The 16813-nt window shown below is 51.6% G+C and overlaps 6 protein-coding genes across 6 annotated transcripts; 2 read left to right on the top strand and 4 right to left on the bottom strand.

The window, feature by feature from the left end:
- Positions 1 to 546: 546 nt before the first annotated feature.
- On the bottom strand, positions 547 to 1569 carry NUU61_005504 (uncharacterized protein; the record flags this gene model as incomplete). Its single annotated transcript, XM_056656086.1, has 2 exons — positions 547 to 1354; positions 1427 to 1569. 2 exons carry the CDS (start codon positions 1567 to 1569, stop codon positions 547 to 549), a joined length of 951 nt encoding a protein of 316 aa, XP_056511699.1.
- A 362-nt stretch (positions 1570 to 1931) lies between these two features.
- On the bottom strand, positions 1932 to 3415 carry NUU61_005505 (cystathionine beta-lyase STR3; the record flags this gene model as incomplete). Its single annotated transcript, XM_056656087.1, has 3 exons — positions 1932 to 2000; positions 2060 to 3103; positions 3200 to 3415. The coding sequence occupies 3 exons, from the start codon at positions 3413 to 3415 to the stop codon at positions 1932 to 1934; spliced, it is 1329 nt and encodes a 442-aa protein (XP_056511700.1).
- A 1581-nt stretch (positions 3416 to 4996) lies between these two features.
- Positions 4997 to 5566, top strand: NUU61_005506 (uncharacterized protein; the record flags this gene model as incomplete). Its single annotated transcript, XM_056656088.1, has 2 exons — positions 4997 to 5285; positions 5361 to 5566. The coding sequence occupies 2 exons, from the start codon at positions 4997 to 4999 to the stop codon at positions 5564 to 5566; spliced, it is 495 nt and encodes a 164-aa protein (XP_056511701.1).
- A 641-nt stretch (positions 5567 to 6207) lies between these two features.
- On the top strand, positions 6208 to 6577 carry NUU61_005507 (uncharacterized protein; the record flags this gene model as incomplete). Its single annotated transcript, XM_056656089.1, has 2 exons — positions 6208 to 6243; positions 6428 to 6577. 2 exons carry the CDS (start codon positions 6208 to 6210, stop codon positions 6575 to 6577), a joined length of 186 nt encoding a protein of 61 aa, XP_056511702.1.
- Positions 6578 to 7428: 851 nt separating this feature from the next.
- farA (CeGAL family transcription factor) lies at positions 7429 to 11061 on the bottom strand (the record flags this gene model as incomplete). The annotated part of the gene is made up of 7 exons (XM_056656090.1): positions 7429 to 7477; positions 7547 to 8527; positions 8607 to 8789; positions 8842 to 9270; positions 9325 to 9397; positions 9448 to 10372; positions 10960 to 11061. 7 exons carry the CDS (start codon positions 11059 to 11061, stop codon positions 7429 to 7431), a joined length of 2742 nt encoding a protein of 913 aa, XP_056511703.1.
- Positions 11062 to 13296: 2235 nt separating this feature from the next.
- NUU61_005509 (mannose-ethanolamine phosphotransferase MCD4) lies at positions 13297 to 16637 on the bottom strand (the record flags this gene model as incomplete). Its single annotated transcript, XM_056656091.1, has 5 exons — positions 13297 to 14231; positions 14286 to 14394; positions 14467 to 14587; positions 14646 to 14833; positions 14892 to 16637. The coding sequence occupies 5 exons, from the start codon at positions 16635 to 16637 to the stop codon at positions 13297 to 13299; spliced, it is 3099 nt and encodes a 1032-aa protein (XP_056511704.1).
- Between the last annotated feature and the right edge of the window lie 176 nt (positions 16638 to 16813).

Raw genomic sequence — 16813 nt, forward strand, 5'->3', positions numbered from 1 at the left:
ATGTTTTCACCACTATCTACCTATTTACTAGTTATCCAAGTTATGTGTAATCTATATTGATTCGTGGTAGAGACTCGCATGTCTAGCGTCTATTGTATGTAGTAAGTAGTTATCCATATCCCCAGTCATGCTTGCGAGGAAAGTGCAGTATTAACGACCAAGTCCAAACTTGTCTCAAGCCCCATTAGTATCACACAGCAATATAAAAGATCCATAAACACGAATGAAAAAAAAAAGCAACCCAGACAGAATGAGAAATCAAATCAACGCCACGGCCAAACGGCCTAATGCCCATGTCTCCGACTCGACTGATGCGATGAGACCGGATCCGAACGCCAATAAAAGAAGCCAGAAATCCCGAAATGGAGTAATAGATGTAAGACATGAGTGTAGAGTGGAGAGTGTGATCACAAGAGATAAACTGAAGAAGAAATGAGAAGAAATGTATGCGGGATTGAGGATCAACCATGAATGCAGATCAAATCCCAAGGAGAAAAAAAAAAGGTCATTAAGTCATAAACCTCAACTGCTTCGGGAGCAAGCCGATTATTCCGCCTGTTTCTCAAGGCGCTGCATCAGCGAAGCCCTCAGCCGCACATTTGCAACGCCGCCAATCCCATACGCAGGAACAATCTTGCCCATGCGTGCAAAACAGCTGGGGACATAGTCGCGGCGAATGCGCGCCGCGCGCTCCGTCCAGGGTAGACCACCTGGCGGTTGGCGATTGTACAAATCCAGACCTAGCAGGTGCATCGGGGTGCTGGCGAACTGCATCAGAGCCGGACAGGCGAATTGTGCGGTGGCAGCCTTCATGCCCGGGGTTGAGGCCACAAAGTCTGGTATGGAGGGCGCGATTAGGGCGGGGATGTTGAATGAGGCGAAGATGGTGATGCTATCGCGGAGACAGAAGAGGCCGTAGGAGATCTTGGGGATCTGGTTTGCGACTGCAGGTGCGGAGGATGGGTGTGGAGCTCGGAGGGCAGAACGCGGTGGGTGTGTAGATGAAGTAGAGGGCGATGATAATGACGGAGGAGCAGCACAAGAAGGTGGTGGTGAAGCCCCAAAGATTCGAGCGAACCGCGCGTCCTTGTATACACAGATTGCCATGTTCACTGTGGTCGTCGTGATGAATTTGGCCGGGCCCGGCGTGACCGTGGAGTACGATTGATTGCGCAGTGTCGAGGTGACCGTGTCGATGACATTGGCCGTCAGATATGTCGAGCTGTACAGCGTGTAGATGAGCAGGAACGGCGTGCTGAGGAAGAATCCGCTGGGTCGGGTGACCATGGACCGGAAACAGCTGCTGATGGTCTGGCGGATCGGGAATCCCTTCGAGGCTTTCTCAATGATTGCACTGGACGAACGCCACTCTTGTCAGCTTTGGTCATTGCTTATTTTGAGTCTGCTTGTGGTCAACTTGACTCACCGATCAATGATGGTAATCAGCGGACAGGTCAGCGCCCCTGCTGCCGCAGCGCTGCCAGCGTCGACACCGAGTCGCAGACCCAGGTTTTGGGAGTTCCATGTTGGCGCGTTGCGCGAGATGGGGCTTTCCGACACCGTTGCCATAGGGAATGAGGCATCCTGCGCGATAGCATCGCGAGTCATACTCGAGCCGAAGAAAAGAAGGAAAAAAAAAACTAATGCGAGAATAAATCACCGTGCATCCCAGACAACGAAACCCCCGATGACGCAGAACGAAAGACGGCCAAATGAAGGAAGATCAATTACAAATGTGACAGGAGGTCGATCTTATACGCCGCTCAATCTCGGACGATAATGGCCCGGGCGTCACTCCGATGCCGGCCCGACTCGGATAAACGATTTCTCACGATATACAAAATGTTTAAAGTTTAAGATTCATCAAGATTAAGTGAAGAAAAATGATATTTTATAACCCCGGAACGCCAATATTCACAATTCTACCATACCTACGCAGAAGTGCCCTGGCGGGCTTGGATGCCGTCCAGCGTGACGTTGACCGCGCCAGCTTGGACAAGCTATGAAAGAGTTAGACTTTGGTCTAGAATAAACAAGAACAAGGAAGAGAAATACGTACCGCCCGTCGCAGGTCGTCGATCAAATCATCCACATCCTCAATGCCCACACACAGCCGAATCAGGTCCTCGGGCATGGCGCGCTCAGCCCGCGTCTTCGCGTCAATGCTGGCATGGCTCATGCGGCAAGGCATACTAATAAGACTGTTGACACAGCCAAAACTGACACTAATAGCCCAGATCTTGGCACTCTCGACAATGCGCTCGCTAACACCGACATCGCCAGTCTCGAACGAGAGCACGGCGCCGGAGCCTCGTGCCATGGAGTGGTGCAGGTCGTACTGCGGGTGCGAGCGCAGGCCCGGGTAGCGCACCTTGAAGCCGTTTGATTCAAGGAACTCGGCGATGCGCTGCGAATTGCTCTGCTGCTGTTCCATACGCACCTTAAGCGTCTTCACGCCACGCATCAGCAGCCACGAGTCGAACGGCGACAGCCCGCATCCCGACGCGTTGATCGGGAAGTACAGTCGTTCGCCGAGCGCCAGATCGTTAACTGCGATCACACCTGCCATCAAGTCGTGGTGGCCCGACAGGTACTTGGTCCCACTCTCGTACACAATGTCTGCACCCAGCTCCAGCGGGTTCAGCAGCAGCGGCGACATCATAGTGTTGTCAACCGATACCAAGCAGCTGGGGTTCGCTTCATGAGCTGCCCTGGCAATCCGCCCAATGTCCACGATCTTAATCAGCGGGTTTGTCGGCGTCTCCAGCAGCACCATTGCGGTCTTCGAGTTCAGAACCTCGAATACCTTTTCAGGCTGTGTCGTGTCGATGTGGTGTACGATAATTCCGTTGTTGGTCGACAGATACTTGAGTAATCGGTTGGTGCCGCCGTATAAGTCATCGCCGGTCACCACCTCGTCGCCCGGACGCAGGAGCCGGGTGATCACGTCCAGCGCGGCCATACCGGAGGATACTACGAGAGCTCGCTGCGCCGACATGATCTTAGCCAAGTGGCGCTCAAGGTGTGTCCGAGTGGGGTTGCCAGACCGCGTGTAGTCATACTCCCCACCCCCACCGCCGGAGCTCTGCTTGAAGGTGGCACTCTGTGTTGAGAAATCTCGTTAGCACCCTGAAAAAAAAAAAGAGTCTGTGATAATCGCAGTTTGGCCCTTTGACCATTGGTCCACTCTTAAACATACCTGGTAAATTGGCACGCTGCTCGCATTGTACTGGTCGCTGCCCTCGGTGAAGACCAACTCGGTGGCAATGGCATAGCGGCGGCCGGCGTGTGGACTGGACGGGGCCGGGGATGGCGGCAGGTCATTTCCTTGGAGATCCACGTGAGGAAAGCCCTTCTTCAAGGCATTCGAGGGCCCCGACGCAGCGTTGGGCACACCAGATCCTGACGCCGACATCGCTGCAGAGCGGGGCAGATGGTCGCACAGAAGGAGAGGAGAAGGTGCGGGCGAGTCTCTGCGACCAATGAGACCAATGTTGTAAATTGGAGGCTGAGGACTCTCAAAAAGACAATCAAGAGAATATACAAAGAGAATAAAAAAGAGATTGTTGATGTAAGTCGATTCTCCTTCCACAGAGCCCCCCAGCTATGACTCCTCCCGGGCGCACGATGATTGGCTGAGAGGTGACCGCTGCGATTTCGTCATCCGCTAGGTCATATCAGGTTAGCGTGAGGCTCGCCAGTTGGTGTTTATTTTTGGGCACTTTTCTATACAACGTGATCTTAACATTGAAGTTCAATGTTTTGAAGAATACGGCCACTCTATACTATATAGAAGTCGCCGCCACCATATATGATATTTCTTTCCCATAAAAAGAACTTTTTACATCGGCTTCAAGAACGAGTCTACCAGACGAATCCAGCATATCAGCCGGCAAGTCGGCAAGACATAGTAAGTCAATTGCAGGCACAATCTGGGCCCAGGTAGGGGCGACTATTGGAGTGAAGGTAGGAAGCTCATTCCCCATCGTCTCGCGATAGATATTCCGTCTATCCCGCGGCATCCCTATACTCATGCGCCAGTTAAAAGGAATCGGTCTTGAAAGCACCGGTTCTAGGGCATGAAAGTGCCATGTCGGTAGTGGGCACAAGAGATGGAGAAGTGCAAAGCCGGCATGGTGATTCAAGTTTAGGATGTGTGTATATGGAAAGGGAGAGGGCAGAGAAAACAAAAAGGAAGCAAAAGCGAAGATTGTGAATTTCATGCCTTTTATTCATGGCACCGAAAGAAGTACTGAGCTATACTAAACAACGTAGAATTCGCCAAACGCAACATTCCTTTCCAAATAAACAGAAGTTTCTCCGCCGACTTCGAGAACAATTTGACCCAATAAGTCTAGTATATCTAATAAAAAGGGGAAGAAGACCACTCGGACCACTAGACTACAATGAGTCGAGAAGAGAATAAATGTACAAGGTATGATGGGAATTGAGGCTATGAAGCTATTACACATGCGAGACGGCGAGCAAGCTGCTGGCAGAAACTCTAGACACCTAAATATCTCAACCTTGACACAATATCAGTCGGGTCGGCAATCCATCGTGAATTGATTGCAGGTACACTTCTAGACCACGTGGGGGGCGAAGCTTGGATGTAAAAGGGCCATATATGGCTATGTTTTACTTTTATACGAGTCAGTACTTGCGGCTGGGTTATTTTTGGGTTATTGAACAGTGTAGGAGACTCTTCTCTCAGCCTGCAGCTCTAAACCTTAGAGCTGCCCCCAAATACCAAGACGCTAACATGAGTCGTGTAAAAGTATCCACTCAACACTACTCGCTCATTTTCACAAAGTTCCACAATGCATCAGGCAGCCTGACCCAAGCTGAATCGATTCAGGATAGAAGGCTAGGTGCTAAACAAGGCTTTCGTTCGCTTTTATAAGTAGGATATCTTCATTACTTTTCCTTTTCTTCCTATCTTGAACTTTCCCTACTCTCCACCTCTCCATTACCCTTCCAGACCTTCAAGCCCAAGATGTACTGCAAGTCTTTGGCCGTTGTGGCTGCTCTTGCAGTAGGTGTAACTGCCGTTCCTACCTCCGCTGCTTCCGAGGCTACCCATGTTGCTTCCTCCTCTGCTTCTCTTTCTGCTTCTCCCGATGCCACCCCGAGTCCCAAAGTCGACGTCTCCGGGTTCTGGGCTATGATGCAAGTGAACAGTGACACCAACAGGTGCTACATCCACCTGAACTTCCCCGGGGTTGGCTGCACGGGCGACACAAGCGATCTGATGCTCCATGAATCGAATAACTGCTATGCTTATGGTAAGCACTCTCCCCTCCCAGTTCTATCTCCCGATATAGATCAATAAGTTCTGACCAATGTGAAATGACTCGAAGTTTCGAGCGGCTCGGTTAGTTCTCAACTTTACTGCGGCGATGCAACCGGAACGTTGTGGACCAAGGGTACCAAACAGGGTGTGTTCCAGTTCGTCAACGCGGAAGGACAGTCGGTGGATGTTCGATTCAAGACGAGCACGAGTGACGATGGGAAAACTTTCAGCATTCCTGACAATGGGCCTGGTGCGGTGTGGCCGGGTAACTAGTGGGAATTCTAGGTGGCTGTTGTTGTTCTGTTTTATAACTAGTCTTTTATATGCTTTCAATCTAGGAGCATGACTTTTCTTTTCTACTTCTCAATACTTTCCTGTTTGTAATAAGCACCCAGATAATACCTAAGTCGTACCCACAATATAGCTATCCACAGTAAAATGTTTACCAGTGAGTGATTAAACCCATGGGAGCCATATGGCATAAATAGTTTGACTATGAACGTGGCTATTCAATCAATACTGACGGGTGGCAAACTAGAAGCTAAAAAATCTTGAAAAAGAAAGCTAATGAAGCCAAGAAGCCTTTCGTTCTCTTATAAATAGGGTGTCTTCTTTTCTTCATCTTCTGTCTATCCTTATCTTTCCCCTCTTCTCTATTCAAATCCAAATCCTTCAACCCCAAGACGATATACTTCAAGCCTTTGGCCGTTATGGCTGCCCTCACAGCAAGAGCCATTGCCGAACCTACCTCCGTGGCTGCTGCTTCCGCTGCCTTTGCCTCTGCCTCCTCCCCAAGGTCAACGTCTCCGGGTTCACAGCCGTGATGAAACCCAACAAGGAAACAAACATGTGCTATGTCGAACTGAACTTCCCCGGAGTCGGCTGTACAGGTAGAACCGGTGATATGATCAGTTATGGCTCTCCCTGGCCGCACAGCTGCTACGCTCCTGGTAAGCCGCTTCTCCATTCATTTGCTACTATTACTATGATTGATCCCTGTTCTCCCTGTTCCACATCACCCCAAACTTTGGTATATATCAATCTAACAAAAATCTGTGAAATAATTCAGCAGACGGCAAGTAAATCTGGAGCTTCGATATCTGCGGTTCCGGACGCGCAACCTTGTATACCAAGAATGGCTATGGTGGCAAGCAGGGCCAGTTCCGCTTCACCAACCACGAAGGTCTGAGCGTGTATGCTCAGTTCGACGTTACCGACAATGGCGATGTGTTCAATATTCCTGGAGATGATTCTGCAAAGCTGCCGCCAGTGCCTGAGTACTAAGTTCAGTAGGGGGGCCAGGTCCAGTTCGACGATGTTGGTAGTTGGAATGAATTTCTCTAGGTGTGGCTGCTTGTTATCCCTGGTTTATGGGCTGGTCTATTTTTGGGTCTTTTTCTTTTTTGTTCATTTTTACATTACGCACCTAGATGATACTTTAGTCTTAACCACATAGAATAATTCACTATTTATATTGGAATGTCTGATGCTAAAGAATAGAGTCCCAAGATATTACTAGACTCAACTACATCGAGGTTCCTTCTATCTACTATTAGACACTGCAGATCCATATCTAGATAGAAGACCATTGAATATATCGCTACTTCTTCAAATCTGCTTGGTCTCCCCATTGTAGTCCATGTACCATGAGGTTGGTTCTGAAGATGCCCAAGGAGGGATCTGTCCCTATTTTGTCCTACAAACGTATCTCTACAACTAATCTACGGAGTACTTCATGATGAAAGCTGATGTCAACACAAATCCATTTCATTCCTACTCCATCCAGAGGCCAGCGCCCGCAATCCATCGAGTTTGCTTTTCCCCTCCAAAAAGAAACAGAAAAAGAGAAAAACACATAATAAGGAGATATAAGGAAAAATAGAAAGATACAATAGACATGACAGAAGATCCAAAACAACCAAAAACCACACCAAGCCACAAAACGCCTCAATCACCCAGAGTCCCTCCCAATCCGTTTTGTGAAACCGGTCAGAAATCAAGCAGGAAGATAAAAGACATAGTATGTATATATATATACCGCGACGCGAATGATATTAGTCTCCTCATAGTCGACACGTCAACATGCCATGAGCAAACCTGACGAGAACGCAGAGACCATGGTAGAACTCCATTGTTTATGCCGCCAGATCGCCGAAGCCGCCGTTGATGCCGAAGAATTGGAACCTGGTTCACAGCAAATGTCAGCAACCCTTCACTTTCAAAAACACAGAAACTCGAAAAAAAAATACATACCAGTCTTCCACGTTCAAGGTCGTCGGCGCAGTTGGGCCACTGCGGGAGCTGTTGCTCCAGTTGTCGTCCTGGCTGCGAGCGTCCAGCGCCACACCACTCATGGTCCCGTCCAGCCCCTGCATCGGCCACTGCTGACCTTCCATGCCAAACATCTGCTGGGGCCCCTGGGAGGGCATCCCCATCCCATTTGGCAGCCCCGACATCATCTGCGGACTGCCCTGGGAGACGGACATGCTGCGAGCAGGAACCTGCTGCGCCGGGTTCCCCACCATGGGCCGCTGAGCCACATTCGGGTTGTGCAGTTGCGATGGCATTTGCAGCTGCGGATCGACAGTTGCTGGCGGCGGGGAAGTGAGCTCTGGGAAGATTGCGGTACCGTCGGGGAAGAGCTGGTCGGGCTGGAAGTTCTCCCACAGCGAGGGCGAGAGGTTGGGCGAGGTACGCGTCACCAAGAAGAAGTCTGGGGGGGTGGCAGGCAGGGAGAACTGGGCGTTGAAAGGTGTGGTGGGTCGAGTATTTCCCCGCGAATTGGCTGGCCCAGACACCGGGTCGCGGTGCGCATTCGGCGATGTCGCGCCCGGAGGTTGATTCAACTCCCGGGAAGGAGTGACAGCGGGCGTCTGCGGACGAGAGCGCTCGTACGACACAGGAGGCGTGGGGCCGCCGTTGGGCAAGCCGAGTTCCATATCGTCGAACTTGCGCTTTGGGGGGTCCGGCTTCTTTGCAGGAGCCGCTTGATCATGTCGCACTCGTTGGTGTCTCCTGCCAGCAGCTTTTTGCAGTCGCTCTTCCAGAACCTTGTTGCCGAGAATAGATTCGAACAGCGTGTTAACCATCTTCGCCACCAGCCAGACCTTGGACACATCCTTGAGCGCCAGCATGCACACGTTGATTCTTTCTTGACAAGTTGCCACAATCGAGGGAACTGACGAGCGCATTTGATACACGTGCATTATCAACGCAGAAAATAAACTGTAGACACTGTTGGACGAGTTAGTGAAATTCCGAGATGAAATGGCTCAAGAGTAAGGCCCAGGATGGCCAGGACTAAGAGACATACATGAATGCAGGAGTGTAGCGGAGCTCCTGGTGCGCCTGCAAGTTCTCGACAATAGACGTAATCATGCCCGCGGCTTGGAACGCAATGGTGCGCGATGGATACGCCATTTCTTCAACGCGGTAACTATTCGGAGCTGACGAGGCGGGTGGCATATGAGCACGATGTAGAAGACAGAGCGTGGTGCTAGAAACTGTCAGTGATCATGTATAAGACTCGATAACAACCGAACACTTACTAGTAATTCGAATGAAGCAAAGCCGCCCAGAAATGGTGTCGAGACCGTTGCCAGCACACCTCCTTGGGGCAATTCTGCAACCAATCGGCAAGCGCCATGTCCGAGTGGGTGAGATCCATCGCATTCATGCGCCGTGACTTGGATGCCACAGAGTACTGCTGCGAAAGGACCAGACCCATGATCTCACACAGCTTGACATATTGAAGGAAGAATTGCACATGAACTGGGTCCGCAGGGATTTCGGCGGGGGTATCAAGCTCATCCTCGATGAAATCATCTTCGGTGACCATCTCCACGTCCGAGTCATCAGTATTGATCCCGATCGGCCGTCCCAGAGCCACTGCCACGGAGCGATCCCGGGTGAAAAGCGTCCACCAGATTCTCTTCCAGAGCCTCTTGTCAGGCTTGCTAAGCTGTGATGTTTCCACACTGCGACGACGTTAGATATGGCCGGAGATGATATCAACACTACCAATTACATACCTGCGGTGCATCCCAGAGCCTTGGGCTACAACAATCGCGACTCGTGTCCAGTAGAACACGTTTTTGGTGACGTCTACGAGTGGTCAGAAAGAGCAAGCAAACAGAGACCTTGTGGAAACTTACCTTCCGGCCCTTCCCAGTACCAGCCCAACAGCACCAAGGCCTGTACGATGGTGACACGGTCATCCTCGTAGTTGGCATCATACAATGCCTTGGCACGCTTGTAGAACGTCATGGCAGCCGGGGTGGTGGAGCCATTGGCGTCCATCAGCTGCGGGTTGGTACAGACCCGCGAGCCCGCCAGCAGAATTGCCTGTAGCAAAAGCAGCGAAGGCGGGTTCTTAGGGTCGCGGTAGTGACGCATAAAGCGACTACGGTTGATAATGGGTACCACAGGGGCCACCCATTTGAAGTAAGCCTCGACCAGCTCATCGCAGAGCGGCTTGGGCGGCAGTAAGAACGCGCCGCGCTGGTGGAGAATGTCAATTTCCAGGTTATCCAGATCGGTCAGTCGTGCGCGAGACCCTCTGATATTCGGGGGCAGCGGATAATGGACCACGTCGGTGGTGCCATGACGGTCCTGGACCAGCAAGGACAGATTGGACGACTCGCCCAGGTAGGCGACGCGGCCCGCCTCCTTGATTGGGGCACGAGCAAACTTGGGCTTCATGAACTGGGCATACGCATTGTCGGCCGAGGCCTGGTGCGCAGCCTCGTTTTCGTTGAGAGAGGTGGCGGGCATGCCGTCGGCGACCATCGAGTTGTTTCGGTAGCCAAAGGCATCGTCCTTTTCATCCGATTCGATGGATCCCCGGCGTTCCTCTAGAGCCTCGGCCTGCACAGGCTCCCCGGTACTGCTGGAGCGAAAGTAAGCAACCGCAGTGTCGACAACCGAGGCAGCGTGGTGGGGTGGACTGTCGACATACCGACTGTCGTCCTTGGTCTTGGTCTGGTTCTTCTTGCGCTTGGGAGTCGGGATCTTGCATTCGATCGAGAAGGCGACGCAGTTGGTGCAAGGAACCCCGAGACTGGCGGCGTCACACCGGACCTGTGGATGCGACGATGGTCAGCGACGGCAAGGTGGGGAAGAGGTGCGACCGAGGAGTAAAAAAAAAAATCAACTTACCTTGCGGGAATGACATGTCTATACAAGAAAACAAGGCTTGCATCAGTATATTTATTTTTATTCAAACAAAGGAAGGGGGGATATGTGCGCCCGTGGGGGGTGTCTCCGACAGCATCGCGATAAGAACGTGTGAGCCGAGGTGCTGGAGAGAGCCTCGGCACCCCCAGACACATCAGGTCGCGTCTCCGAAGGAAATAAAAGAACGTACCTCGCACGCGCGTGACGCACGTTGTCTAAGAAACAATCAAAACGAGTCAGCATCTATAAAAATGCTTATCTTCGCATAGAACCCTCTGGGGTCAGGGGCAAGAGGGAAGAAATCCCGGATCGCTTCCCCCTCTTCTCTCTTTCTCGCTTCAGGGCTGTTCTGGTTTCGCGCATTGTGCCCACATCCTCCGCGCAACCAGCATACCATCCACAGCGATCCCACATAAAGACAAAAAGAAAGAAAAGAGAAAGATAGTCGCTTACCTTCTGAAACTCATCGGTTGACCATTCCCTCCGCGTACCGTGATCCCCGAGGTTCCGGTCGAGCCAGCGGTGCTGGGAGCTGGGCTGGGGCGCGTGGCCGACGAGGGTTGTTCCGTATGAGATTCTGTCGTAGTGCTCATTGCCAGACAGTCTCCATCCAGCTGAGCTCGCGCGTCCAAGAACGTTTCAGAGCGGGGAGGGGGAGCAAGAAGGAGGGGGGGGGGCAGGAATCCTGGGGATGGGGAAGGGCGAAATGATGATATAAGAAGGATACCGATTCGAGACCGGAAAGGGGATAGGGGGGGGGTAAGAAGGTATCTACGCAGGATCAACACCACGCGCAAGTCCAACAAGAAAAAGTACCGGAACGAATCGAGAGAGAGGGAAAATGAGAACCGTTTGAAGAGAAAAAGAGAAGAGAGAGAGCCGTTGAGGGACCTTTGGATGGGGATGTGGCAATAAGAGGATCATCTGAGGTCACTGTGTGGGGGGATCTGTGCAAGACTCCTATTCTTATAGAGACACTTGGGGGCTCTGTTCTTCTGTAGATACTTTTTATATCTACAGAATATCATGTTACTATTCAGATCGAATATTCATTCTATATAGTTCCCTCTGGTTTGACTCAAGTCCATCTTAACATGTAGTATAGCTTCGACTCCATGTCATCATTCGGGACTCGGGACCAGACCAGTAACGAGACTAACAGAATAGATCTGTCACTAGACGCTTGGGAAAGATCGTCATGAAAATATGGAATGAAAATATTTGAAAAAAAAAAATTGAAACGAGGTGGCAGGTACGAGGGTAAACGTGCAGGACGATCGACCCAAGTACACAATAATGGTCTTTTTCTTCCCTTCTGCCTACCTTGGGGACTCTCCCTCCCTCCCTCTAGTTCAATCAAACCCCCCACCCCAACCCAAGTGCCCACGGTCCAACGCGAATGTGTAAGTAAACAAGTCCGGGCATCCGACTCGCAGTGGATGAAGGGATCGACGAAGAGGAAAGAGAAGAGGGGGAGAGAAAGAGAGAGAACCAGAACCATGACCGTGGAATGGCCGGGACTCGGAAATGGCTCTGAACTGGTTCTGAAACGGTTCTCCGAAGCAATGACCATGGGTCCATGAGGTCAGGGACGCCTAGCGGTCGACATACGCTATTTAGGGGTCTCTCCACTGTTGCCGAGAGCGTGGAAATACCACTTCGCCTCTTGCTTCGGATATCGGGGATTTGTTCTTGTGTTCGTGTGGGTGATATTCTACACATGGGTTGTTCCTTGAACTACCCAAGTGGCGTTCGTCGCTTGGTTCCCAGGCTCCCAGCCCTCCATCTCGTGGTCTATTCCACGCGGGCACACGCGGAGGGACCTGCGACCGCCAAAATCGGGGATCTACCGAGTCGGGCACTGAACCGGGCACGGGCCATTGGGGCGAGGTTACGGTGGACAGATCCATGAAGGTTGTCCACAGGTGTAGAGGTCAAAGGTCCTCGCGGTCAGCAGGTTAGATCCTGCCCTAAGTACCCAAGCTAACCCTGAATTAAGCGCGAAAATAACGAACTATAATATTATGTCGTAGTGAGTACATAGTAGCTAATATATACTCCCAGACTTATTTCCTAACTCTCCCCTATCCACAGTCTAGTATGTACAGTACAATTTGTTGGATCACTAGATGCTAGTGCAGTGTGCGATATGTAGATCATCGGAGGCGATCACGCCTCCATCTCCACGAAGTAGAACCGGGAGAGAAAAAGTGTGTGTAAGAATTGCGGGGTGAAAAAAAAAAGACGGGGAAGATACATACTTGCGGGGAGGATATGGCATTGCAGCGAGAACCATGTCCCTGCAGGCACCAGCTACCAGCCACTGCGTAAAAGACCTCATTTGCATATTGCAAGCTTGTGATGCCTCGGTAATTCTGAGCCAACTAATAGCCCAATCATATGGTGATCATTCATTTCTCCACCGGCCCCAGACATCCACCCCCCAATCCTTTCATCTGTTGCCTGTCTGTCGCCCGTCAGGCACCGGGTTCTCCACGGCTTGGAATTAAGTGATTGATGGTCCATGGCTCGCACGTCTTAACCGTATTTGTCTATGTTCCATCCCTCCAAGATTGTAAGCCGTAGTCAGGTCGTCGGGGGGATATCTATATCCGGCCCCAGATATGTAGGTTCGCATTGAGTTTGACCCTGCACGAGACACAGCTCTTAGTCATATCAGATCGTCTGCCCCTCTTGAGAGATTACTAGATTGATCTACAAATAGCGCACTCGATATGAACAAGGGCCAACGGCGTGGCCGGGATAAATTACAAGAATACCAATTAAATAAATCCATGGATCACTCGGGGCTAGGGGAGACGCGAGAGTTATGACGGCGCATTCGCTGCGGCACGGGCTTTTGCCGCAGACTTCTGTGCCTTGGAAGCCTTGGACTTGGCCTTTTTGCCTCCAGTGGGCCGGCTCCCCGTCGTCTCTTCGGGCTTCATCTCGTGCCCACATTCGACCGACTCATCCACCGCCTGGGCCACTGCGGACCCCAGTGCCGACGTCGTAGGGCCAAACCCCACGCCGCTGACGAACTGTTCGCTGAGGAACTCCAGCCCCGCGACAAAGGTGCAGAGTCCACTGGCGATGCAGAAATGGCTGATGGTCATGCCGATGTCGAGCCATGATCCCTCGTCGCGCACCATGTAAAAGAAGTTAAGGGTCATGACATCCGAGATGGCCATGACTACCATGAAGAGTGCGCTGGGCGCCACCTCCAGGCGGCGGTTGAGAATCCCCAGGTTCGCGCTGATGATGGCGAAGGGAATGAGAATCTGGAACATCAGGAGTGCCCCCTGGCCCCAGGGTGAAAATACGGGGATGAGACGGCGAACGCTGTCTAGAGAGAACGTGGAGATCGAAGCGACATTGCCGGTGCTGAAAAATGCCGATTGCAGCAGGAAGAAAAAGAATAGCGCCACACGGGCATCCGAGAGAGTCAGGGCGCGGTAGCGGTATGTTTGGCCATCAACGATCATCGCCTGGGTCTGTTTGGGCTGCTTGGCCGATACAGATCCATTGCTGACCGTTTGCTGCGGTTTGATGGCGCCGGGCCCGGCCGAGTGGACGTAGATGGCATGCTCGAAGCGAACCCAAGTAACCAACGTCATACAGAAAACAAAGTAGAATAGCCCCTCCCATGAGATAGCAAGGATGACGAAGATAGGGGAGAAGGTCAAGAAAATGACCATGAGGCGGTGCAGATAGTCGCTGTTCGGATATAGACGGTGGAAGAACGGCAGGACGGTCGACATCACTAGACAACGGGTTAGAACTACGGCCATCCATTGCAGCTGCTGGGGAAACCCACCTAAAACAGACCATCCAACCACCTGGTTCCCAAAGGGCAAGCCCTGTCGGGCTTGCAGGGAGAAAACACTAGATCGGGTGACAAGCAAGGCAAGCAGAATGACGCCAACCTGCGAAGCAGTATGATCAGTATACTCTGACATTCTAACAGAATAAGAGATGATCGAGAAAAGGTCGCATACCTGTGTGCCCATAATGACCCGCGAGCCAAAGCGGCTGGTAAAGCTGCGATGCCCAACAATGGCATCCTCGAACATTAAATATAAGACGCCAGTGAAAAACATGAGTAGACCGCCATAAGTACTGCAAGAACAAGATTAGCCCCACATAGATAAATCCTTTCCGCATAGATAGTACTCACATTTGGTTGATGTCCTCGATCTTGGTAACAGGGAGGAGAGTAAAAACACTCATCAAGCCGCAACCCAGAAACCATGTCGCAGACAAAAGTCCATGCATGCGAATAAAACCGACTCCATAAAACACAGGCCAGACCGAGGCCAAGCCAAAGCAGATAGTAAATATTTCGCGATGAAAATATGATTGGACCTAGGAGAAAATACGTCAGTCATGAATAAGGTACCCCAGCTAAGATATGTCAACGTACGAGCGCTTCCAAAACTCCAAGAAATGCGACCAGCTGAAATCCAAATTTCAAATATCCGGTGAAGGAATGAACGTGGCCCAAGATGATCTTGCGGCCAGCAATCAGAGCCTTCCGGCGGGCGAAAACCTCCTCCCAGAAATAAACAGGGAAAAATCCGTAGAAGTAGTAGCGCCAGGAGGAGCCCTGGTAAAGGAAAACGGAAAACAAGGCCACCAAGATGGACGAGAAGAATGAAATGCTGGCTACCGTCCGATGCGAGTCAGACGTTCCATGCAAGACATGCAAGTCAATCACCGTGGTGAGAGCATAGGCAATCCAGCCCAAGTACCCGATAGTGACGATGTTTCGCAAGAAGAGCCAGTCGTATGTTTGCAAATAGCGTAGCCCCTCAAGGGCGCCAAGCAAAAGCTCCGATGATCGAGCAATGGACTCCTCATGGGCACCGTTCGAAATGAGCGTTTTGATTGTCGCAATTCGCCGTTCAATTGAATCACTTTCATGGCCTGAGAGCGGCTCATAAGGCACATACCGAATCACCGCCGCCTTCTTTTGCTCTTCCTTGACCCGGTACATCTCCAGCACCCCTTGCGTGTTCGCGAAAGCGGCCAGTGCTTTCTCTTTAGGACTAGCATCAATATAATCCAACGGCAACTGGCCGACAGAATTGACGGGATAGTCAAGACCAACCAGGTAGGCCATGAGGGCGGCAACATCGGCCTGTGCTACATCGTGCCGTTGAATTTGGTCAAATCCCCAATCCGACGAAAATCCGTCTTCATGACCGGTCACAGCCCCAGGACTCGTTCTCTGGGGTAGTGCAACGCCAGAACCCCAGGCCACGAGGGGAGTTCGTGTGTTGTCCGGATGGCCGTCGCCGTGGCTGCCCAAGTCACTCATACCATGATCCGCAGTGAAGACGAATGCGGTTTTATCGTCCCCGTAGAAATCCTCGACCAGCTTTGTGACTGCCTGCACCCCTCGATCCACCACCTTGATATTGTTGAGGTATTCCTTGGAGTAGGGTCGGTAGCCGTGGCCGGTGGTATCCAGGCCGAGCAGGTGAAGGAAGAAAACCAGTTTGTCGTTGCGCAGTTTCCGGTTTAACTCTGGATCATATTTTGCGGATTCAAAAAGCTCGAAAACTTTCGAAAATACCCAGGTGTCCAGAGCAGTTGCGTCCATGTTAAAGTCCTCCGCTTCTTCGCTATACATGTCGGCATCAACCCTGCCAGGCACCGCGCCCTCCTTGAACATGGCGAGGATGTCAGGGCTGCCCCAGCTCCACGTATGTCGACTCCGATTGAAGACGCTATCGAAATTGACCGGATTCAATTTCCAGCCCGTAGTGACCGCGGACACGTCCTCATACAATCCCGCAATAAGGGCAACATGACCCGGGCGTGATTCGGTGGGGACCCGAGTGTGTGAGACGCCAAATGTTCCATGGGAGAGCACTTTCGAGCGGATGAAGGGGGTCAGGCGAATCAATTCGTCACTGTGGTGGTTCGAAGATTCGGGGGACGGGTCTGGGAAAGCTTGGAAGGCCTTGTCGGCACGCAGGCCGTCGGCGACGAAAAGGACGAGTCGTTTCGCGGGTGCACTAGTTCCTGCTGGTCGTTCGACGCCAAAGGATCGCATGCCACTGACAATCGGACTAACAAAATAGATATCGAAGATCGAATAGGTATAGATCAAGTGGAAGACCACCGCCAGGGCAAGAAACCCAACGCGGCCTAGACGCGCCATGATCTATTTCTTCTCACAGGGGGGACTCCAGTTGAGAGATGAACGAGTGGAATTGGTCCCCTGGGACAAGAAAGAGAAAAGAAAGTCCAATCAACAAAAGACGCCGAACATGGTTGATGACAAAAAGATGTCGAGATTCCTGACGGGGAACTTGCGGATGGGCGGTGAGCGCCAAT

The sequence above is a fragment of the Penicillium alfredii genome, assembly GCF_028826965.1.
Source record: "Penicillium alfredii strain IBT 34128 chromosome Unknown utg000007l_segment0_segment0, whole genome shotgun sequence".
Taxonomy (NCBI): Eukaryota; Fungi; Ascomycota; class Eurotiomycetes; order Eurotiales; family Aspergillaceae; genus Penicillium; species Penicillium alfredii.